Source organism: Notechis scutatus, chromosome 1 (assembly GCF_049901735.1).
Source record: "Notechis scutatus isolate UNSWTSFEM ecotype Mainland chromosome 1, rNotScu1.2, whole genome shotgun sequence".
Lineage (NCBI taxonomy): Eukaryota > Metazoa > Chordata > Lepidosauria > Squamata > Elapidae > Notechis > Notechis scutatus.
The window spans coordinates 249,219,735-249,244,615 of NC_142009.1; the positions used below are offsets into that span (position 1 = coordinate 249,219,735).

The 24,881-nt window shown below is 35.9% G+C and overlaps 1 protein-coding gene across 2 annotated transcripts in view; it reads right to left on the bottom strand.

The window, feature by feature from the left end:
• SPON1 (spondin 1) overlaps nucleotides 1-24,881 on the bottom strand; it is a 341,950-nt gene that overhangs the window by 184,244 nt on the left and 132,825 nt on the right. For both annotated transcript variants that reach the window (XM_026664804.2, XM_026664802.2), the window contains one exon: nucleotides 23,371-23,519. In XM_026664804.2, the coding sequence (XP_026520589.1) occupies nucleotides 23,371-23,519 (149 nt within the window). The remainder of the gene's footprint in view (nucleotides 1-23,370; nucleotides 23,520-24,881) is intronic.

Genomic DNA, 24,881 nt, shown 5'->3' on the forward strand with positions numbered 1-24,881 from the left:
TTGTGCTATCCAGTTACTACTTAATTTCAAAGATTTATAGTGAAAAAAATTAAGCAACTTGTGATTTGCAACTTTAATTGTGTGAGAAACAGAAACTAGTTTCTGGAATAGAACCAGCCAGGTGTGAACAGGATAGCCTACAGATAAAAGTGCCTTTAATGTCTTTCAAAAGGAATCCAATGAGATTATATTCAGAAGCTAATGAAAATGCTTCATCCATTTATATTACAATATCCTCTATTCATTCTTATATCTGTTTTAATCCTTCAGGCAAATAATTTTTCAATACATTTGTGCCTTATATTTCAGTGTCAGAGCATCGTTTCCTTTCCTTTTTAAAAAAAACCTGCAAGGGCATCAGTTTTTCAGAAATTATCTTTATTCAACAAGTTTAAAAACAGTTTTGCAAATGGAGCGATCATGCTCCATCAGTGTCATACTCCAGACTTTGCACTTAAAGACTAGAAAACCACTCTCAGACAATTAAATTAAAAGTGAACTGAAACAATAATGAAACCTCTGCCCAAATAATGTTAAAAATATGTATCAAGGGGTTCATGAAGCAAACTCTATAAAGTCAGGAATTTGAAGATGTTCTCTAAACATGGTTGACGGCTTAAAAAGAAAAATATACTTCTGGTAATCTTGTATCCTTTCAATTTCTGTTTATTTATAATTAGAGACATTTACAAGAATTTTTTTTTACTGTAGCTTTATAGTTCAGACTAATTTCCCTTTTTATATCATATATTGGATACACATTAGAACTGATTGGCACCAGGTTTTTATTGATTTTTTTATGTTTTAATTCATTGTATTTTATAATTTTAAGTGATTTGGTGGTGGGGTGGGTTTTTTGGTTTGCTTGTTGTTGTTGTTTTGGATTTTTGAGTGGGAGCTTCCCAGAGTTGGTTGAAAGATGGGCAGCTATATAAATGTTTTAAACAAATAATAAAATAAGTAGACACAAAATAATATGCTGAGTTCAGTTTTAACCTTATACTTCTGATGATTGAAACTTTGGTCACTTATGTCATCATTGTCCATCCAACTTGGACTCATTTTCCAATCATATATGTATTTCCCATCTCCACCTGACTTATTCCCTATTAGATGGTGCTTTTAAAAGAATGGATGATTGAAGTTGTATCTTTCATGCAATTCTGTTTCACAACATCCCCTGAGTACAGTGCATGGTTCTTACTTTTTGTCTACCTGCTCATCTCTAGGGTACTGTCTCTGTTTTTCAATTAGTTTTATGGAAGAGGTCTTATATTCTGCTTGAGGCATTAAGCTTTTCATTCATGTAATTTAACTCATAATGTGAATGTGAAACTTTTATTGGTTCAGAATTTCAAATGTTTTATCTTCTTGGTTCTTTTAAGCATTACAATCTTTTCCAAACCTGTGTCAGCCTTTTTCAAGAAAAGCAAATGTCTTCTGACATCAAATTAACATAATTCACCACCACTTCCTTTTTTTTAAACTGGAGTTTTAATATTTAATTCAGCCCAACATTAATATTTTTAGCAACTTCTATAAAAGTTATGTTAACTAGCTATGCATCAGTTGCCTGAAATAAATAGAATTCATTCTTCATTTCAATTTACATCATGTGCAAAATGTGACTATATTAGTTCAGACTGTGTGTGATGCATCAAATGTTTGACCTCTATGTAAAAATTATTTCCTGCATACAGAAATATTTTTCATCAGAGAGAAGGTTGTCATTAGAGTCTTTTACCTGACATACTGTTTTCCTCTGTGAAAGCAGCTTTATGTATGACAAAACACAAAATCATTGGTGCTTTGTAATGAGAATTGATACGTGAAACTGTTGTTACTTTGTTATACTCTACAGTAATTACCTTGTCACAAGTACCTAACCTTTTTTTAAAAATAGCATTAAAGGATTTTTACTTCTCTTCACAAACCTATTGGAGAATCCGATTCACCCATCAGCCATCAGGTTCCATAAGAATAACTCAAATGGCTTATATAATCCTCTATGCTCAATGTTTCAGAAGGATTTATGTTCTCATGAAAGACAACAAATGTCTTCTGAAATAAAAATTAGCAGTTAGAACAATTTTAGATTCACTTGGCAAAACTGTTCAGGAAAAAAGATAAAGTCAATTCTCAAAGCTAACTTTCATGCAGTTGATTTGATCAAATACATAAACCGACTAATTGGACCAAAAAGAGAGGTTTTTCATTTTTGGAGTATAGCTGGGAAAAGAACATTCCTTCAGAAGAATATCCAGCTGAAATGAATGTTGCATGAAAGGACAGCTTTTACATTCAGTATGATATGCATCAGAGATTCAGAAGAGGCCAGTGCCATGGAAGAAACAGAAGCCGTTACCCATGTTACTGGGTGGAAGCAGACCCAAATGGTGCTGGGATATGAAACAGCAAATTATACAAAAAGGCACAATGGATATTAGGAAAATGTTTTGAGTTTTTACATTACTACTTTGATTTCCTCCCCCTGAATTTTACACATTTGGTGCAGGCTCATTTAACACCTGATCACCATGGGATGATCACATGCTCCATCTCCAAGAGGCAAACATGTGTTCATTACATATCCATGAAAGCAAAGCCTGACATGGCCAGCAGCAGAGCAAAATCCTGTTCAGTACTCTTCCAGAGTTACAAATGATAGCAATGTAGTTAGCATATGAAAGAAACTGATTTCAGTATTTGTGTTACATCCAGAAGAGCTGTGCAGAGTGCCAAGTTGCTTATTAAGGTTTCCAAATATTTTGACAAGGTCAAGCTTTGCTTCCAAAGAGTCTAGACAACTTTATGTTCTTAGGAACAAATTGCAGAGCACTACTAAACGTGAACCACTCAGATAGTGCAACTGCCAGGTTACACTTGGTTTCAACAACCAACACATGTCAGACATAATACATTATGATAAGAGTGACATACAGAAGTACTTTTGTAAGGAGAAAGATCAATGCAAATTGTACTTCAAATTCTCAAATTGTCATGGTTTATACCTTTTCCAAGATCATGTGTATACATGTACAAGCTAATGCAAGGGAGTAAATCTTTGGTTACCTTTAAAGTTGTACATGTCATAGTTTTGTATAGCACTTAATGGCTGCCTTCCAAAAGACAAACTCTGGTATTGTTATTAGGAGTGGGAAGGGGAGGCTGGGACCTTAAGCAATGAGATTAGTTATTACTGATTTAAACTCAAAGCATTCATACTATTCATTTTGTTCCTTATATCCATTCCTATAAACCTCCCAATTATTGGGGGAAGGAAGCTGAAAATCTGAAAATTTTGCTCCTACCTACTCCACAAAACTGATGATAGAGTATCATAATTTTACTGCTCTAGTTTAAGTTATCTGGGCTTGAGTACTGAGATTATCCTGCAGAAGAGTATTTGTGTATAAACATATACCCCCATGCAGAATTGCAGATCATATGCTCTTTTATTTCTGAATAGAAAATCTAGCATTTTAAATGTGTGAAAACAATTGCATTGTGCAATTCCCTGTGCAGTAGGTGCTACAGTTAGATTACAAAGACTACCACTTACATACAGAATTTTTGAGTAGGCGTCTATTATATAAAAATCAGAATGCAAGTAAACTTCCCTGGTTGATGAAAGATAAAAGTTCCCAGCTACCTTTAAATCATAGTCCATTACTTATTTCTTGTTTGACCTTTATCTTCCTGGCTTTCCTTCTTGTTTAGTTTCTCCTGTGAACTCATTAAGATTACATCTTAATGATATTTTTGTAACTTGATATGAATATATTCCTCTTTCTCCAATGGTTCCAAGATATTCCTAACCATAGAGGTTGAGATTAATGGCTTATTTTTGTCTCTCTCTTTGTCCTCTCCAGGGCCAAATATGTATCTGTCTTGAAATAAATATGGACACACTCTTAACAGAGGAGAATATAACTGATCTAAACTCTTCTTTCTATGCATATAAAACCACAAAGAGACATTCCATCAGATTAGGATTTGACAGCAATTCCATGGTTGATTGACAAGCATTTCCAGTGCTTAATCCTGCAACAATAGAAACCAGAAAAACAACAAATAGGATTCTGTGTGTTTGTCTGCAAAGCCACTTGTGAACAACTGTGTCTGCTACTGAACCCAAATTCTTGAGCTTAGCATCTTTAGAGAGACACTTTATTCCTTAACTCCTTCATTTTAATCAGGCTCCCTAGACATATCTTAAAAGTCTTGAAAGCAGGACACTGTCTTGTAAATTGATTGCAAAACAGATCTTGTAAACCTACCCTCTACTTGTCAATGTATTATTAGCTTACACCTTTCTGAAATTAAAGGTTTAAGATTGAAGCACCTCCAATCGTTAAGTCTCTAGCAACACACACACACACACACACACACACACACACACACACACACACACACACACACATACATATATATATATATATATATATATATATATATATATATATATATATATATATATATATGTGTATGTATGTATGTATATATGTATATATGTATATATGTATATATGTATATATGTATATATGTATATATGTATATATGTATATATATATATATCCTTCAGCTTTGTTCGGGTATTTTCCCACGTCATAGTAGTGGTGCTTTTAAAGTTGTAGCAACGTTTCAGCAGAATCTCATCTGCCATCATCAGGCTTCTATATTGTGTCCGTCTGTGAGTCAGACTTTTACAGTGGTTTCAGATTTAAATTTGGGGCAGCCTATTGCTGTGCCAGAATGGTTTTTTCTTCATCCTGATTGGTTGGGAGTCTTGGTCTGTGTTTATTGGTCTCGGAGTTTGCTGTGTTCTGCTTGATTGGTGTCTCTAATATCTTCTGTCTGTTTTTTGGCTCTTTTTGTACCTTGATTGGCTGGCAGCATTGTGTTACTTTATTGGAGGCCTTTAGTGCAGCTTGGCTTCGGGTAAATGGACGGCTATCATTAGTTAGGAAGCTGGGTTTCATCTGGGTGCCTGGTTGGGATGTGTTTGAGCTGGAGGTATCAGGGGGGATCTGTTTGTGCCCAGGTGTTTGCTTGGCTTGTGGTGTGGAGATTTTTTTGTTTGTGAGTGCAGGCTTCCAAATGATTGACAGCCTGGTCTTTTTTCTTTCTGGTCTTTTTTCAATCTCTATGGCTTCTCTGATGATTCTGTGGCTAGGGTTTTCTATAGTGGCTAGGGTTTTGGTGCCATTGAAGTTGATGCTATGACCTGTGGCTTCCATGTGTTGGACTAGTGAGGAAGTGTGTTCCAGCTTTTTGACTGCATTTTTGTGTTCATCCAGGCGGGTACTTACAGATCCCCCCTGATACCTCCAGTGGTGTGGGCGTTTTTCTATCTCTATGGCTTCTCTGATTATTCTGCTGCTGTGGTGTTCAGTTTTGGCGATAGTTCTGGTATTTTTAAGGTCAATCTCATGTCCTGTGGCTTTGAGGTGTTGGACCAGGGAAGAGGTTGGTTCTTCTTTTTTGATTGAGTTCTTATGTTCTTCAACGCGTGCACTTATTCTTCTGTTAGTTTGTCCAATGTATGTGGTGAGGCAGGCAGTGCAGGGGATTTCATATACTCCTTATCCCCTGCACTGCCTGCCTCACCACATACATTGGACAAACTAACAGAAGAATAAGTGCACGCGTTGAAGAACATAAGAACTCAATCAAAAAAGAAGAACCAACCTCTTCCCTGGTCCAACACCTCAAAGCCACAGGACATGAGATTGACCTTAAAAATACCAGAACTATCGCCAAAACTGAACACCACAGCAGCAGAATAATCAGAGAAGCCATAGAGATAGAAAAACGCCCACACAGCATGAATAAAAGAGATGACACCTCCCGCTTACCAGCCATTTGGAAACCCGCCCTCATGAACAGACGAGTACCCAACATGATAAATGACACCAGACCCACACCCATGAGGGCCACACAAGATGCCACCACCACACTTCCACGTAAAAATCAGACTCACACCCACACAGAAGATGAGACACGACCACAGACCAGAAGCCGCACTGCAGCTGCATCACTACCCACTTCAAACTCCTCTGAACCATACATGAAGCGAACTGACCCCCACCATGAAGATGTGGCACGACCACGAACTCGAAGCCAAACGAACACAGACCCAGACACCAAACTCAAAGCCATATTAAAAACCCAAAATGCTACATCACAGCCACCCGCTCAGGACATCACATCAGAAAACTCAAGAAATTACACCTCAAGAACTCAAGAAGTCACAACACAGCAAATGACCCAGGATATCACAGCACAAGACCAAGGATACCACAGCAATAAATCTCACAAGGTCATCACACAACCCATTACCCAAGCTGTTACTACACAGGAGGCTAATCGAAAAGAGATCAAAACACAAACGACCCAGGAGATTACAACGCAAGACCCAGGATACCACAACAAAAGAACTCACAAGCCCATCACACAACCCATTACCCAAGCCGTTAAAACACAAGAGGCTAACGACCCAGGAGATGACAGCACAAGATTCAGGATATCTCTACAACAAAAGGCCATTACACAGCCCATTATACCAACATCAACTCCATCAACCAATCAAGAGGCTGCAGCACAGCCAACCAGCCCAGCACACCATCCCCCACCACTTGTATATATAGAGAGATGGCAGCTCCGGTCACACACTGCTTGCACTGGCACTAAGCCGAAAGCACCAGCCTGAAGATGGCGAGTGGGACCTCGCCGAAACGTTGCCTAGATACTTTGAATCTTACGCGGGAGAAAACCCGAATAACCAAAGATCCACATACAAATACCCCGAGAACCTCATATATATATATATATATATATATATATATATATATATATATATATATATATATATATATATATAGAAAATATATATATATATATATATATATTTGGTTATTCGGGTTTTCTCCCGCGTAAGATTGGAAGTATCTAGGCAACGTTTCGATGAAGTCTCATTCATCATCTTCAGGCTTCTGTCTTCAGCTCTGTGCTTCTCAGAGTGATGTGAGCTTGCAGCTGCTTCTTCCTTTTAACTGCTAATGGGGGTGTGACTTGATTGGATGGGGGCTTGGCTGTGTTCTGATTGGGTGGGGGTGTGTTCTCATTGGTTGGGGGTTTGGCTGTGTTCTGATTGGTTGGGGGGTTGGCCATTTTCTGATTGGCTGGAGGTGTGTTCTGTTCAGGTGGGGGCTTGGTTGTGCTCAGGTTGGTCTTAGTTCCTGGGGGATTTGAGCTGGTGAGCTGTGATCTTGCTGTTTGGCTTCGAGTTCGTGGTCGTGCTGCATCTTCATGGTGGGGGTCATTTTGTATACTCCTTGGTTTTCTAACTCGATTTTGTCTTTAGGTTAGAAAACCAAGGAGTATACGAAATCCCTTGCACCGCCTGCCCCACCACATACATTGGACAAACTAACAGAAGAATAAGTGCACGCGTTGAAGAACATAAGAACTCAATCAAAAAAGAAGAACCGACCTCTTCCCTGGTCCAACACCTCAAAGCCACAGGACATGAGATTGACTTTAAAAATACCAAAACTATCACCAAAACCGAACACTTCAACAACAGAATAATCAGACAAGCCATAGAGATAGAAAAATGCCCACACAGCATGAATAAAAGAGATGACACCTCCCGCTTACCAGCCATTTGGAAACCCGCCCTCATGAACAGACGAGTACCTAACATGATGAATGACACCAGACCCACACCCACGAGGGCCACACAAGATGCCACCACCACACTTCCACGTAAAAATCAGACTCACACCCACACAGAAGATGAGACACGACCACAGACCAGAAGCCGCACTGCAGCTGCATCACTACCTACTTCAAACCCCTCTGAGCCATACATGAAGCGAACTGACCCCCACCATGAAGATGCAGCACGACCACAAACTCGAAGCCAAACAGCAAGATCACAGCTCACCAGCTCAAATCCCCCAGGAACTAAGACCAACCTGAGCACAACCAAGCCCCCACCTGAACAGAACACACCTCCAGCCAATCAGAACATGGCCAACCCCCCAACCAATCAGAACACAGCCAAATCCCCAACCAATGAGAACACACCCCCACCCAATCAGAACACAGCCAAGCCCCCACCCAATCAAGTCACACCCCCACTAGCAGTTAAAAGGAAGAAGCAGCTGCAAGCTCACATCGCTCTGAGAAGCACAGAGCTGAAGACAGAAGCCTGAAGATGATGAATGAGACTTCATCGAAACGTTGCCTAGATACTTCCAATCTTACGCGGGAGAAAACCCGAATAACCAAAGATCCACATACAAATACCCCGAGAACCTCAGAAAACAAATTATATATATATATATATATATATATATATATATATATATATATATATATATATATATATATATATATATATATATATATATATGGGGTATTCAGCTTTGTTTGGGTATTTTCCCATGTCATTATAGTTGTGCTTTTAAAGTTGTAGCAACGTTTCGGCAGAATCTCATCTGCCATCATCAGGCTTATTGTGTTCGTCTGCGAGTCAGACTTTCACAGCCATTTCTGTAAACATGATTTTAAGGGGGGGGGGGGATGCAATCTTTTTAATTCTTGGTGTGATTTCCATATTCCACAATACGTATTGTAAAAAAACTATTTCCACACCAAATCTGTAAAATAGAAACTATACCATGTTAAAAAAAACCTGGTTTAACTCATTTTTACAATCTGCTTTTTGATTGGGGACTGCAGTAAAAAACTAATTAAAAAAGTGTGTGTGTGTGTGTGTGTGTGTGTGTGTGTGTTGATATATCCAGATATTTAGTTGTTTTACTAACCCGAACATGAGTTCTGTCTGGTTGAGAAATTTATTCAGACCTATTGTGCTCTCCCCCTATCAATTAGAGACTATACTAACCACTGAACTAATTTTAAGTTTATCGATTGGAGGATGCAATTGCTCTGGCTGACAAACTAAAACCCACAACACAAATGTTACGCTCTATGAAGAACAGAAGTTTTCCAGGAATATAATTAGGCTCCTTCTATTACTGGAATCACAATAATAAATAAAGGGAAAATGTAGCCTCTCGCTCTTTTGAAAAAAAATAATAATTAACGCACACATATATACATAAGCAACAACAGAAAATGCCACATGATTCAGCAACAAGGAAAATATTTTGTTTTAGAACTTAGATTGTCAGTTAGACAACCGGTAGGGGTGGTTCCAATTTGCAGACTCTCTAGCCCTCACAATCTTTTATAGATAAAATAATGGTGGCTGGCATGCTTATAAGTAAAGCATCGGCCTCTACAATTATCCTTACGTCCAAGTATGTGCTGGATCCCAAAGGCTTTCTTAGAAATAAATATGATAGATGGCTGAAGCCCGATGCTTTTGTCTTGAAAGGGCCCCTCAGCAACAGAAGCGAGATGAACCCATAGGCACAGTGTGGAGAATTCTGTAAACAAAATAGCATTTTGCTGAGTTGATGCTTGGAAACTCATTATGCCCCTCAGTGGCAATTACTTTGTAAAAGGAGCAGCCTGCCCAGCAGCAACTTTCTCAAAAACCCACATCAAGTTACTGAAATTCCCACCAGCTCCGCAAAGCTGGGAAATCTCTCTTTTTTAAAGGGAGGGAGGTCTTTTCAAAAAAAAAATAATGAATTTATTTTATCTTGGAAGGCACAATATTTCCTTATTACCAAAGAATGCCTCATACACCTATGTTTATTTAGTATCATTTATTTAAATCAGCCAAACTTTCAAAAACAGGAAAATTTAGAGGGCTGGGTATAAGAAAAACATCAGGAATAGATAAGATAAGATAAGATAAGATAAGATAAGATAAGATAAGATAAGATAAGATAAGATAAGATAAGATAGCCTTTACTATCATTTTTTTACTGTGAGCACACTGGTACACATTAAAAATGAAATTCTGTTGCCCGCTCTCAAAATAAAGTATATATCTACCAATACCTATACATAACACATGCTATATACATACATACATACATACATACATACATACATATATATACACACACACACATACACACACACACCTACATACACACACCTACACACACACACACACACACACACACAAACATATTAATCACTGTCCATTTTGAATAATAGCAGAAAGAGGAAACTTGAGAGTTCACAAGGTTGATACTATATGGAACAAAACTGTGACTGAATCTAGATATTCTGCTTTGGATACCATGAAACCTTTCAGAAGGTATCAAGGAAAACAGGTCATGAAGATGATGTACAATGCCCCAGAATGTTGTGGTCTGCCGGCAGCCTGAAGAGACGGCAGCAGAGTTGGACAGTGGGGAAGAACATGGGCCAGTCCAGGAGTGTGGGGAGGACTTGGACAAGGGTTCTGGGAGTTATGTGCTGACTCCAGAGCCTCCAAAATCTGACAGCAGCAAGGCAGAGGAACAGGGGGAGCCTGTGCCCAGTGCACGCATACACAGAGCTGCCAGAAGGCAAGAACAGTTAAGATAAAAGGGCCAACTCAGGAGTAAGGCTTGGAGGTGATTGGCCCTCCCATAAGACATAAAGGAGGAGCAAAGGGACATGAACCTTTGCAGGAAGCAACTTTGTTTGTACTGGTCAGTTTGAAACCTGAAGCTCCATGTTGAATTTGCGCTCCATTTGGCCTTGTACCACTAATTGGCAATTTAGTCATTGGCAGCATTTCAAAAAAGATAAAGGTGTGCGCTTATCAGACGTATCTCGAAGGACATTGGCAGACTTCTGTGGGACTACTTACAAACTTTTTGAGACTCATTACGGGCTGTGAATTACTATAATTCACAGCTGTTAAAATAAAATAAAAGGTTTTTTGGGACTAATGTGTGTTTGTTAATGTGTCAGGAAGCCTTGGTCAGAACACAGATAATACCATGGACATGGCTAAAGTAGTTCTTTCACTGAGCCATGGTGACACAATGTTTAGAATGCAGTATTGCAGGCTAATTCTGCCAACTGCCAGAAGTTTGATTCTGACAAGCTCAAGGTTGACTCAGCCTTCCTTCCTTCTGAGGTTGGTAAAATGAGGACCCGGATTGTTGGGGGCAATATGTTGACTTTGTAAACCACTTAGAGAGGGCTATAAGCACTATGAAGCGGTATATAAATCTGAGTGCTATTGCTAGTCCTAAATAAACACCAATTAATGCTGTCTTCACCCATGCAAACAAGAAAGGAGAATGTGCAGGTTTAAAAAATCAGAATGGCTTCAGACTTTATGGGATTTTATTTATTTGTCAAACTGATTTGTTGCCTATCTCTTCATGGGACTACTCTAAGTGGGTTACAACAATAAAAAGCAAGGAATGAAAAGAAGGGTAAACAAAGCAGAAGTAAAATAATAGAAAAATAAAATAAACAATGAGAAAGAAAACAATGAGAAAACATGAATATTATCATGTTCATGTTTTCTCATTGTTTTCTTTCTCATTGTTTATTTATAGAAGATGGATGGGTAGACGATAGAGAATGAGGGGGAAGGTGGAGTCTGCCATCAATCCAGCAGCCATCTCCAGCTGAAATTCCCTCATTGGGTCCCTCATGAGGTGTAACCTTTTGACAACTAAAAACTTGCCAACAGATTGTATTAGAGAAATGTTATTAGCAATATGCATGTGATTTGTACATGGATTTTAAAAGGCATTATAAAGAAATTATCAGCTTTACTTTTGAGATCTCACCAAGGGTACTTACATGATTATTTTTTTCTGATTCTTATTATGAATTTGGGGTAATCATGTGTTTTCTTCACTTCTACCATGTAAAATATCCCCATACATAATTGGCTGTATCTACAAATTTTGACAGAGGGAAAAACTGCATGCTGATTTTTATTTTATTTTATTTTTTTATTTTATTTATTTTTTTATTTTATTTATTTTTTTATTTATTTATTTATTTATTTTTGTCAATTGCTTACAGGATAATAGATTGAAGTAAAAAACATAGTTATGAATACATGGATACATATAAGAAAAATAAAAAAATAAAAGAAACAATAGGACAGGGACGGTAGGCATATTGGTGCCCTGAATACCCTGAACATTGTGCTAGGTTTATAATATAAATTTCCTTGGTTTCCCTCAGAAATTTGCAGGAAGAATTGCAGTCATGGCTTTATAGAAGAGCAATAATAAGTTGCTTGCCTCATTAATTATTGTTTCATAGAACAGTCAAGACTCTAGGATGAAGAAATGAAGATTTTCTTTCCTCAGCTCATGATATTCTGATCATTGCCAAAAATGACTGAGGAATGGTCAAGAAAATTTCCACACTGTGTGCATCATAACAAATTAAATCACTTCCAATCATTTGGTAAATTTTGCAAACATTTCAGTGCTGCAAAGTCACATAGGATATGCAATGTGAATACATAACAAAGAAAGGGAAAGGAAACAATTGATAAGGAAAACAAAATACATTTTCCATGGATAGAGTGCAAACTTCGCTTAACATATAAATCTAGCACAGCTGGCATGCTAGACATTTATTTATTTATTTATGTCCTGCCTTCATTATGTTCATAATAACTCAAGATGATGAACATAACCAATGCTCCTTTCTCCTCCTATTTTCCACACAACAGCAACACTGTGAGATGGGTTGGATTGAGAGTGATTGGTCCAAAATCACCCATCTGGTGTTCACATCATTTATTTGCTTTTATATTATAACTATGGAGATGTAACTGATTAATTAGTTAATTAATCAATTATGTACATCAGAAATAGTTTAAGCTTTCTCGGTGCTTCTAACTCCTACTTCCTAATATTTTACTTTCAACAAGCTGATCAGGTTCTTTGCAACATTAGTAGATATCACACAAAGTTTTGCTTAACTGTCATATTTGCAACTTTAAGGCATTCTGCAGTAGAACAATATTTATCTGAATTTAGTAATCATGTTTTGCCTGCCAGTCTTGGGTTCATTGCATCAAAGTGAAATCTAATATTTTAAAAGACAGCAATTTTCAATAATGACAAATGTTTTAGTGCAAATTATTGGAGACCTTCCATGAAAACCAGAAAAATGATGAAGACTTTGATTCCTGTCCAACTGTTTTCCAAATTCCCAGTCTTCTATCTAGTATACTCATTTACACTATATAAACAGATACAGTCCATTTGCTTCTCTAAAACAACAATGTTCAACATAATTTTTTCATTCCATCTCTGTCATTGTACATCCTAAAATGGGCGGGTGGGGGCAGGACTCCTTTAATTTCAACTTGGTTCACCTAAAAGGCTTCAATGCTATGCCTACTTTTCTGAGAGTAAATCTGATTAAAATCAGTGGGACTTTTAAATTAACATACTTGCCTCTCATTTACTCATATCCCTTGATTAGCAAGAAAGTTTGCAGAACTTCTCTTGAGTATGGTACTGTTTCTGCACCAGTGCTTCAATTTGGCATATATTGTCCCAGGGCAATCTGAAATTTATGTTCATATAGCAAAGTGTGTTCAAGTGGTTTTCTTGTTGCTGCCACCACCCCCACCCCTCATATCATCCCAGAAAATATTAAAAGTATTTTTATTAATTGCATAATACATTCCTGATCCAAATCATCATTTTGTTTTAAGTAAGAAAATTTTATGGAGGCTAAACACAATATACAGTAATTACTGAGAGCTATTTTTGTTAAGGGACTAGAAAGAGCTGAGATGAGCTTGGGCAAATGCAATATATTCAGGAAGTTTCTAATTTTAAAATATTTGTCCCCTTCATGCTTCAGCTGGATTTAAATTTGTGTAAGTTTTGTGCAACAACACAATGCTTTGTGTCTTAACTATATCCAGGCTGTAATCAGTGAAATTCCACAAGTCAAACCAATGACAGTTTTTCAAATATCAGGAAGACACCTGTTACTTGAGAATAAAAGCTTAAAATAGAACAAGCATTTTGGAAAAAGATTAAAGAGAATTGCAGCACCTCTCCCTATTATTCTACTACTCAGGCTGTTTCAGAGTAAAATGTCACAAGTATTCACAAGTACTCCTAAAACTTGTTGCAATGTTATATTAAGGGCCAGTTCAAACACTAAGTAGTTCTTCCACATACATAATTTTAAATAAGAAAAATGAACTAATCATACGCATAATGTGATTGCTAAAGCAAGCTAAATGTTCTTAATTGAGGATAGAGGAATAGATAGCAAATCTTGATTATCAATAGCTAATGTTCATCATTCTCCATTAGAGGGCATTATATTAATCGAATCATTAGGTAAAATCTCCTTCAAATAAAATTCAATTTCTGGGGACTTCATGAACACAACAATGTGGCTTTCCTGATAGGAATACGGAAGTGATTTTACTGGAGGTTTTACATCCAAGTATTTATGGGTGTTCTATCTCCAATCAATTTCTTAGGACTATGTCAGATAGTATTTTTTTAGGACACTAAAAAGGTAGATGGGCTAATGGAAAACAGGTGGTTCATCTTTCTGAAGAGGAAGTATTTTCTGCCAAACTAAACCATCATCGGACACCACTATTTTTCATAATATAAACAATGAAATCCCAACCATTCTGTGTTTCCTAGTAGTTGTACAAGCAAAACAAAAATAAAAAATGTGTGACAATCACACATGGCAGGATTTACAAACAAAATATTTACTACATTTTAAGCATCTCAATGGTTTCTGTTTAAGTAAGCTAAACACAAGTTTGTGGGTTCATTTCAACTCAATTCATTCTTGGTATGCTTTGAAATACATAAGCTAATTCTATCTGATTAGTATGGGTAAACCTTTATGAAACTAACACAAGGGATCCCAAAGAGTCTATGTGCTTGATTTTTCAAGCATTCATCATATGACAATTTGGAAACTAACTAAATAAGGGATGAATAAGTGACTAATGTTCAGATTCTGCACTGGAAAAAGAGAATTATTACTTGTTTCATTTGTTTTCCATACCACCACAATCATCTTGCCCTTAGCTGAGTATGTACACTTAAAACATCTCCAATAAAAAGCATTTAGAATTTATAAAAAAATCAACCAATTTTAAACCAAAATGAAGTAATGCATATGTATATCAAATATCAATGGTGTGATCCAGGTAAATAAAGGAGCTCCATTTTAATCTGTTTCCAATGTTAACAAGGTTGGGTAATATTTAATGATCAGGGGGTGCCATTTCACAATAAAGGGGTAATACAGAGAAGCCTCTTCCTCTATCTTATACTACCCTGTTTCTCCAACAATACGGCCTCCCCCAATAGGAAGTCCCAGCATGTTTTATAGGCATGAAATGAAATTAAGCCCCCCCTCCCAAATTAAGGCCTATATTAAAACATGCAAAATGGGGGGAATGGTGGGGGGGGCTTGCCGTTAGGAAGTACTTTTGTTGCACACCCGGATATGGTGCTGCCTGCGTTGACCCCGATACGCCGAGGTCAACATCCAAGCCGTCGCCGCCTGCCCACCCGAAGATGCAAGGGGGGGGGGGGAATTAAGCCACCCCCGAAAAGACGGCCTAGCCATTTTTTCGGGGCTCAAAAAAAAAAAAAAAAAAAGACCCGGCCTTATTATATGAGAAACATGGTATTTTCATACTAAAATGTGCCAAAGCACACTATTGCATATTGCACATTCATTTTAAAACAGTAATAAACACCATTGTCAACAACCCTTTTCTTCTTCTTACCCCCTAGTCTACTTTATCATGATACCTGATGAAGATTTTTTTTGTAAAAATCTAATATGCATTTTGGCTTAACATATATTCTGAAATTCATTTATCTCATTGACCTAACTGTACTGAAACCAATTTGAGATTTTACCCTAGTACAATTCTAGCTTTTTAGCTATGATTTTATTTTTGCAACATGTGTTCCATTGTTTTTGATATTGACAAGTGATGTTTTGAGGGAAAAAATGATTATTTAAATGACTAAGTATAAAACATCATGTACAACCTATCCCATAGCACCTAGAAAACAGAGATCTACAAGAATATGCCACAGGCAGAATATGAAGTGCACTTGAAATAATTTTTAATGCTGCTGAAAAGAGATATTCTTGATTCTTAACAAATGTATCTTTTCCTTGTGTATACTGAAAGTATTTACACCAAGACAAATTCCTTGTGTGTCCAATCACAATTGGCCAATAAAGTATTCTACTCTACTCTACTCTACTCTGCTCTGCTCTGCTCTGCTCTGCTCTGCTCTGCTCTATTCTTAATTTATTGAAATAAAGATAGGTTTGGGGAAACCAGAATGGGAAGAGTAGTTAGATATTTGAACAGAACTCCCTCCCTCCCTCCCCATAAACCAGCATTTGGCAACTATCTTTGGATTATAGCTCAGGGTTGCCTCATACTGCTAAATGGACAGCAAGTAAATTTAATAATAACAGCATATGGGTTTCTATCAATAAAATTAAAACATCCTATAATCTTGATGTCTGTTCATCACAAATTAATCTTAGCAGACTTAAAATGTACATTTGGAAACTATAATTACTCAACAATACAGATGCATGTCAAAAGGGAAAGGACATGATATGTTCCATAGCTATTAATTGTGATGTTACTGTATATAACCAGACATAATATGTTACAGTCACTAAATTTTCAAGGAAAAGTTCTTTTATGAAATAGGTTCCAGTGTAGCTATTTATAAGTAATAACATACAGAATACAAATTCTAGAAATTTGCATTCCCATAGTTTACAAATCAAAATTGATACACCAGATAATTGTTGTTGCAATGAAAGTTAAAGAAACCTATAATTAATGTTGCAAGGCATTAATCTTCAATAAATAACAAGCAGTCTAATTAATTGTCAAGTACTTTTTCCAAGAAAATAAAATTAAAATGTCCTCCAAACCTTGGGTCTTTGTGTGAAACAAAATAAATAGAAAGCATTGTATTTACTTTTCCAACAATATCATTATCAGAAGCAGAAATTTTAAAAAACCCCACCAAATGTGTTAATGCTGATAAAAAGAAAATACCAAACTATACACAGAAAAGAATTACCCAAGAATTTTTAAAACATAACAAAAGTGGAGAAATAAACTGTAAAAAATACTACAGGAAGTTATTTAAACTTGTTATTTAAACAATTCAATCTTAAATATGTTTACTCAAAACAAAAATAATTTTAAAGAATTCTTTAGTGAACCTTACTTCCAGGAAAATGTGTACAAACTTCTCACAACATCCAATTGTTGTATATTTCATTTACATTCAAAAGTTTTTTTAAAAAAAGAAATCTAAATCATACTTTTCATTTTCAATCTTCTCCTTGAAAAGAATAATTTGGAATGATAAATTGGTAGAGAGATAGTTGACATATCCTTTCCTTCATATTCCATAAAGTGCATAATTAGCAAACAATTTGCATAACAAGGCTGTCTAGACTTTCCTGTGGCTGAAACTTGAAAATGATACTTTCATATTTTTATATCACCGCATTGCACCTTAAAATGTTTTGATAAAATAAAGTATAATCCAGAGATATAATGAATATAATTAATTTACTGTATTTTAAAAATACAGTAAATTAATAATACATTTTAATCCTAATTGCAGATGACAAGATTGAGAACTCTTTCACAACAGTGTAATATTCAAAGTTGGGTATATAAAGCAGAAAAAGAACCTGTTATTCTCACTTCAATTACTTGCTTGTTTGCTTATATTTATTTTATGTGACTACATTCCATATGGATTTATAGAAGCATAAAAATGATGTTACATTTCCATAACAGAAAAATAGAATAATGCAAAAATATTAAACTGTTTAATATTCTTTAAACTCTTTAAACTGTTATCATATTTTATAAATTATATTAATCAGAAATAAATGCTAATAATAGGCTTTATCATATAGAGAGTACAGGTAGCTCTTGACTTAAGACCACAATTGAACTGTTGCTAAGTGAAACAGTTGTTAAGTGAGTTTTGCCCCATTTTACAATCTTTTTTGCCACAGTTGTTAAATGAATCATTGTGGCTGTTAAATTAGTAAAATCATTGTAATGTGAATCTGGCTTCCGCATTGTCTTTCCTTGTCAGAAGTTTGCAAAATGTGATCACATCAGAGCCGTTATTCAGCAGGTTCTGACTAGTTCTGGAGAACCGGTAGCGGAAATTTTGAGTAGTTCAGAGAACCGGCAAATACCACCTCTGACTGGCCCCGCCCCCATCTATTCTCTGCCTCCTGAGTCCCAGCTGATCGGCTGGGTCTTCTTTTGTTGCCTTGCACAGAACAACAGAGCTGGAAAGCAGGTTAGTGGGTGGGGAGGGAATGGGATTTTGCAGTATCCTTCTCCTGCCATGCCCACCAAGCCATGACACACCCACCAAGCCACAGAACTGGTAGTAAATTTTTTTGAATCCCACCACTGGATCACATGACACAGGGACACTGCAACCATCAGAAATAGGAGTCACTTGCCAAGCATCTCAATTTTGATCATGTGACCACGAGGATGATGCAATGGTCATAAGTGTGAAAAACGGTCATGTCGCTTTTTTCAATAGCGGTAACTTTGAACAGGCACTAAATGAACTGTTGTAAATCAAGGATTAACTTTAGTTTTTTATATCTAACAACTTCTCTTCTCTATCAGACAAACAATGTGTCCAGTCCACCTTTCTCTTTTCCACAATACTCAACGCAAAGGAGAAAGAGGGAATTGTAGCTTTCTCTTCCACTTATTCTCCAACCACCATAGGAATTAACTAATAGGAAGTATATTTTCCTATTTACAGCTCATCATCTGCAATCCTGGCCAGAAACTCCAATTTAGAAGATAGTTGGGAATGTAATGTATATGTGCTAAACATTGATTTATTCATATATTTCTATGCTGGTGATACAAGTATAGATTGGCTTTATTGATTACAGAGCTACAGTTATAAATATAAGCTCTAAACTCATTCCTAATCTAAAATCTAATCTATTTTACCAAGCTTAATGTAAAAATATGATATTCATCTTCTATGACAAAGAGACTCAAAAAGAGAAAGAGAGAGAGAGAAAGGTTTCATGTATTGAATGCAACTTTCCAAGGGGATTATAGGGGAAGGAAACTGAAACTCTATATAAGGGGATTATATATTCAGCAATTGCTCTTCTAAAATGTAAAATAATGTCAGTCTATAGAAGCTGAATGAAGGGCATCTTTGAGTTCCAGGTCACTAACTCAATCAGACACAAATACCTTGTGGCAATGCTTGTGACAAAGTAAAATGAAAATATACAATAAACGTGTATTTTTTCCTCTAATAAACCCAAAAATAAGATGATAAAATGAAAGTTATTTGAAAAATTCCACTTTTCTGCCTAAATAACTACAAACATTTTATAAGAAAGATGAAAACTTAATTTAATACACATAATTAATCAAAAATGAAAAGAAGTATTGAAAAAATATTGCAATTATCTTAAACCAAATAAACTAAAAGAAAACCTAACCTGCATATTTTGATAAGACCCATTTAAGATGGGTCTTATCAAAATATTGATTTTGATTCTGGAAATAAAATTTATTTATTTATTTACCGTATGGCAAATACACGGACATGGTTCAAATGTTAATGTCCAGTCCATCCAGCCATTCAAGGACAGGGTGGTCTATGTTTAAAAAAATCAGACATTGGGCTGGTGTAAGCTCTTGATGGACATTCGGACACAATGTGATAGAAATTTTGTTGAGGAGCACCACAGTCACACTGAGGGGTAGAGACAAGACCCCACTTACACAATGAGTCCTGGCAGACATCATATTGGGTACGGATCCTGTTCAGAGTTGACCAATGCTGGCGATGAAGGTCAAAACCTGGCACCTTTTGTGTAGGGTCAACTATGTGACTGCCTGTATCTGGGTGTTCAGCAGCCCATTTGGTTCTCCACTGTGTGTTGATGTTAAAGTTGTTAGACAGCTGCTGAGCAAGTGCCAGAGAGGGCTTCTTGGATTTAAGCCTGCCAATTGATAGATGAGGAAGATCACTGTGTTCAGGAAGATGTGGGTTTCTCATATTTTTTTTTACTCCTTCACTAAGGCTTCCTGCCTTCATAGTTGGTGGTGCAATGTGGCTCAAGACGGGGAGCCAGCAAGTAGGAATAGATTTTATACAACCGCTTATGAACCTGATTTTATCTTGTTATCTCATTGTATATTGTTTCCATTGCATGGAAATAAAATAAAATAATGGTTCAAAACTGGACCACCAGCCCACCAGAATATATTTTGGGTATGCATTTTAGCTATAAAAACTGCTCTCTTGGGTAAACCAAATAGGAAATACGATTAGATGAGCTGAATCTATTTTATTGTAAGGCTATATTAACAGAACCTTGAAAGTCTGAAGACACAACCATTTTTAACCATCTGATCAATTAGGATGAGTTCTTCCTAATTTTCTTTTTCTGACTGTTAAGTGACTGTAGGGTTCTCCTGCAGCCTCTTTTTCCTTTGTCCTTCAAGATAATCCCACACATTCCATTACAAAAACACATGGGAATTGATCAGGAAAGTCTGTGTAGCTATATAGTTAAGCTGTAAGCAACCAATTTGTGGGACCATCTTTCCCCATTTGTTTCTACTCATCCAATTCGGTCAGGCAGGGTGGACATGCTTTAGGTCCCATCAGCCAAGGAATGCCAGTTTCTGCTGTAGTGTCCATCCTATGGACAATCCTTCCTTCAAAGACTTCCCAGAATGGACTTGACCTTGCTGGCCTTTCAAAAACTCTTAAAGACCTGGGCTCACAAACATGTGCAGACACATGTTTCACAGTTGTATCAGTGATGATGGGATATTAAATATTTTTGGCTATGCCAAAAAATAATTTTTATGTTATTGATGTTGTTTTGATTTTATTTTAATTCTGTTGTCTGCCCAAAGCCACTTTTTGAGATGAGCAGCCATACAAATTGAATTAACAAATATACAAACCGACCAACCACAAACCCCTCCCACCACCAGTTTTGCAGTTCCTAAATTAAAATGAAATGCCCTCCAAGGTAGTAAGCGAATAGACCACAGAGGAAATGCCAAGTAAAATCACAAAGCTAAAAGACCATTACCACTATCAGGACACAAAAGATACAAGGGGATAATCATTTTAAAAAAAATGAGAAACAGAGTCATCTAATGGAAATGGCAGCACTTTCAGCAGGACAGAGAAACCAAATGAAAACCATGGTCTCTGAAGTTACATCAAATTGAGTACTACAGATTCAAAATGACACTCCAAAGCCAAGGCAAGTAAACCACTACATACCCATGAAAAGTAACTCATAAATCAGGATTCTGAAGCCCGGAATTTTAACCAGCCCCCATGTTTAGTAGGGATGGCTCCAGAGATGTCTTTGAATGATCTAGTACCTAATAATTAATGGAATATGATCCTTCCACATGCTTTCTTGTTTTGCCAAATGATAACCAGCAGAATGAAGCAAGGACAGGAGACCTCCAAGTCTAGTACTATACAGTACTCAACACTGGGAAAATAGAAGGTGAGAGAGAGAGAATGAAGATACTGAGATGTTGTTTTACATACAGCTACACATCCTCTCTATTTTTTGGTTATGCAGCATATATGTTATGTGCCCAAGGACAACGAAAACAAATATCACACTAGAAGCACTGTTTCTCACTTTAATAGAAATGTACCATCCCAGCACTGACATTTTTCCTGCTTAGCTGAACTGTCTTGGACAAGACCAAGAAAATTCAATTATTCATTCATTTCACATTTGATATATAAAATGAATGCCTATTTAAATTCACTCCGGAAAGTTTTAGTTCAGGATGCATTTAGCAATAAAACCTTTGTATAGCCTGAGGGAATACTCCAATCTCTGCTTCCTGAAACACAGACCAAAGCTCTTTACACACACACACAAACACAAAAGCCACAAATGCATCTCAAATATTAGAATTTAGCCTTTGGGTGAAGGTTGCTTTCAACTGCCTTGCAGATTTTGCTACTCTGCCATTTTCTGCTCACCCATCCTTTATCTTTATTTTTTACTACAAATTATTTTCTTGATAACTTTTTTTGCTGTTGCCAGAACATCACATTCAGAAAGAACCCATTATTATTTATAAACTTATTTACAGATATTTAAAAATGTACATCTTCTTTTACTTATGGTGTTTAATACACTTTAATCTTTTGTGGCTCCTCAGCCTGCAGGATAAAAATCAATTGATGTGACCCTTTTCCCAACATTGCTTTTTAGGAAAATAATTTCAAAAATGTGGTATCCATAACTAAAAGATAGAAGAGAAAATGTATGCATGCTCTAGGATATTTTTCCCAGCATATGCATTCTCAAAATATGAAGTTCAAATAGGGCCTGCAGCTTAAATATAAATGTTTAATTGCTGTATCCTTCAAAGAGGAAACACAATAAATATACGCAAAGGGTATATATGCCACTTCCAACCGTGTTAGTGTTAAGAATACTGTAATATTAATATTTGGAACTTGAGAAAAAATGAACTAAAGTCAAATCTGACGTAAATTTCATCATGCAAAAAACTGAAGCATCCACATTTCTTTCAGTCTCAATCGAAATTATTAACGACAATAAAGTTTGGCAAATAAACACTGTATGATTCCTTTTCCTAGACAGACTTTTTTCATAAAAGTATGCTTTATATCTTAAAGGCAGAATTAATTGCTCAACAGAAAGCAGTTTGAGATGTTTTTGAAGCTAAATGGAACTGAAATCATAGATAAAATGTAGAAAAGATCTTGTCAATCTGATGCTTCAACCAGTTCAGTCTATAACAATTGTTGCTATTAATTCACTTCAGATGTGATACCATACTAGAAAATAATATGAGAGAATTTAAGATTACAATATTGACTGCAAACTTCTCCCATGCTCTGCACACCATCTGGCATCACATATTTTTGTTTCCCTACAGAAACTCCCCTCAATATGAGATGGTATGGTAACTCACTTCTGATGATTTTATCCTGTATATTTTGTAAATGTTTAAGTTTTCACACAATAATTTTTTTTCAAGGGAAAAAAAAGCAAAGCTAAAGATGTTATATAGATACTCCTAACTTAAAACATACAGATAAATTCTATGGTTCAATATTGCATTATGAACAAAATAAATTGTAATGTGACCTAAAGAGAATATTTAATTACATCTTACACATTAAAATCCTGTAATTAATTCTGAAAACTGTAATTAACTTAGTTAAAATTTCCTAGAATATATACTGACAGTCTTCATAACAAAATATCTCAATTCTTCTCCTTTAATTACTTTAATGTTGCTTTAATGTAACAATCTTTTTTAAAAAAATAGATTATATGATATATTACCTGTTGCCTAATTTCTTCTTCCATTTTAACTGGGGATCCCAGCTCTGCAACTTGCTTCACCCCTTCACTTGCGTATCCTCCATATTCCCAAAGAACATAGTTTTTGGAATGAGATCCACCAATAATTGCAGACCAGTGGTTGGCTCGTCCTTTAAAAAGAGAAAGAGTACTTTAAGTGTTTATGAAAAAGTGTGCAGTATATTGATAAAAGCTATTGCTTCATCTACATTTGCAGGACTCCTTTTTAAAGACACTTCTTGGAAAATGGTTCATAGTTTTTACTGACATTGTTTAAACTTAAGGCTTTAAAGAAATTGTTGTCAAATTTCTACTTATATTTTTAACATTGTCAATTGCATACAGTGTAAAGTTTCCAAAATGCTATCCTTTAAAACTACCAAAGGAAAGAAGCAGGTATTTTTAAATATGAAGACACTTTATGATTTAATAATTTAGACTTTTGTTCATTGTTACAAGTAGGTTACATTTTTTAAAAAAAATCATATGTGAAAAAGTGAATTTAGAAGGATAAGAAATACTAGTCACAATACAACTTCAAAATATCTTATATGTAAGACTTCATTCTTCACTTTACTGTCTTAGCTATGAACCCCAAAGATGTCAGTGTATATAGTCTGAAATAACATGCAATTCCTTGTACTGAAAAAGATAAGAAAAAAAAAAGTCAGCACCTTGGACAGCATAATACACTGTTCAATGACACTCTCTTTTAACTAGAAGACTTATTGCACCAACAAATGTCAGGCAAATGAGGCTATAAGGAACATAATTTCTGACTATTACTGGCTCCAATCCTTGAAGAATCTTCAATCATTTCTAAATCTTCACAATGTTGCTTCTTCAGAGTGAAGAAGCCACATCAGGTTTATCTTCCGAGATTGTAATCAGACTATATTTTAAGGTTGTAAAACTGTATATTCAATAATGAGCAATGTCCTTGAGTAGGATGGCATGCTATTTCTTGGACTTCAATTTTTTTCCAATGCTTTTCTTGAATTAAGGAAACAAGAAACTGCAGAATCTTGAATAAGGGGTGCAAATTAATTTCATAAACTAATGTGAAAGAAAGCAAAATATGTCAGATCAGGATAGGCCTGATCTGTTCAGTTGTTTTGATCCCCTTCAATTGAGATTCTCACCTTACTTCCATTTAGGAAGCACAAAAAATGGGATAACTTGCTCAGAAACATCAGAAATTTAATGATGCATTTCTAAATATCATTAGGAAAAATTATGGATACAGATATATCAAGAGACAGGCTACTGGCAGGCAAATGTGTCTAAAGATAAAGAATATAAGTAGAAGTATCAGGACAGCTGCCGAGACTCTAATTGCTGCCTATGGTTTTATGACTATTTTATCTATAAAAGTATTTTAGTGATACTTTTCAAGATTGGTTAAGAGCAGGGGTTTGAACTTGACAAATCATGAGTTGAATGCATTCAGTCTCTTATAATGTGAAAAGTTTTTTTGTATTTTAGTATTCATT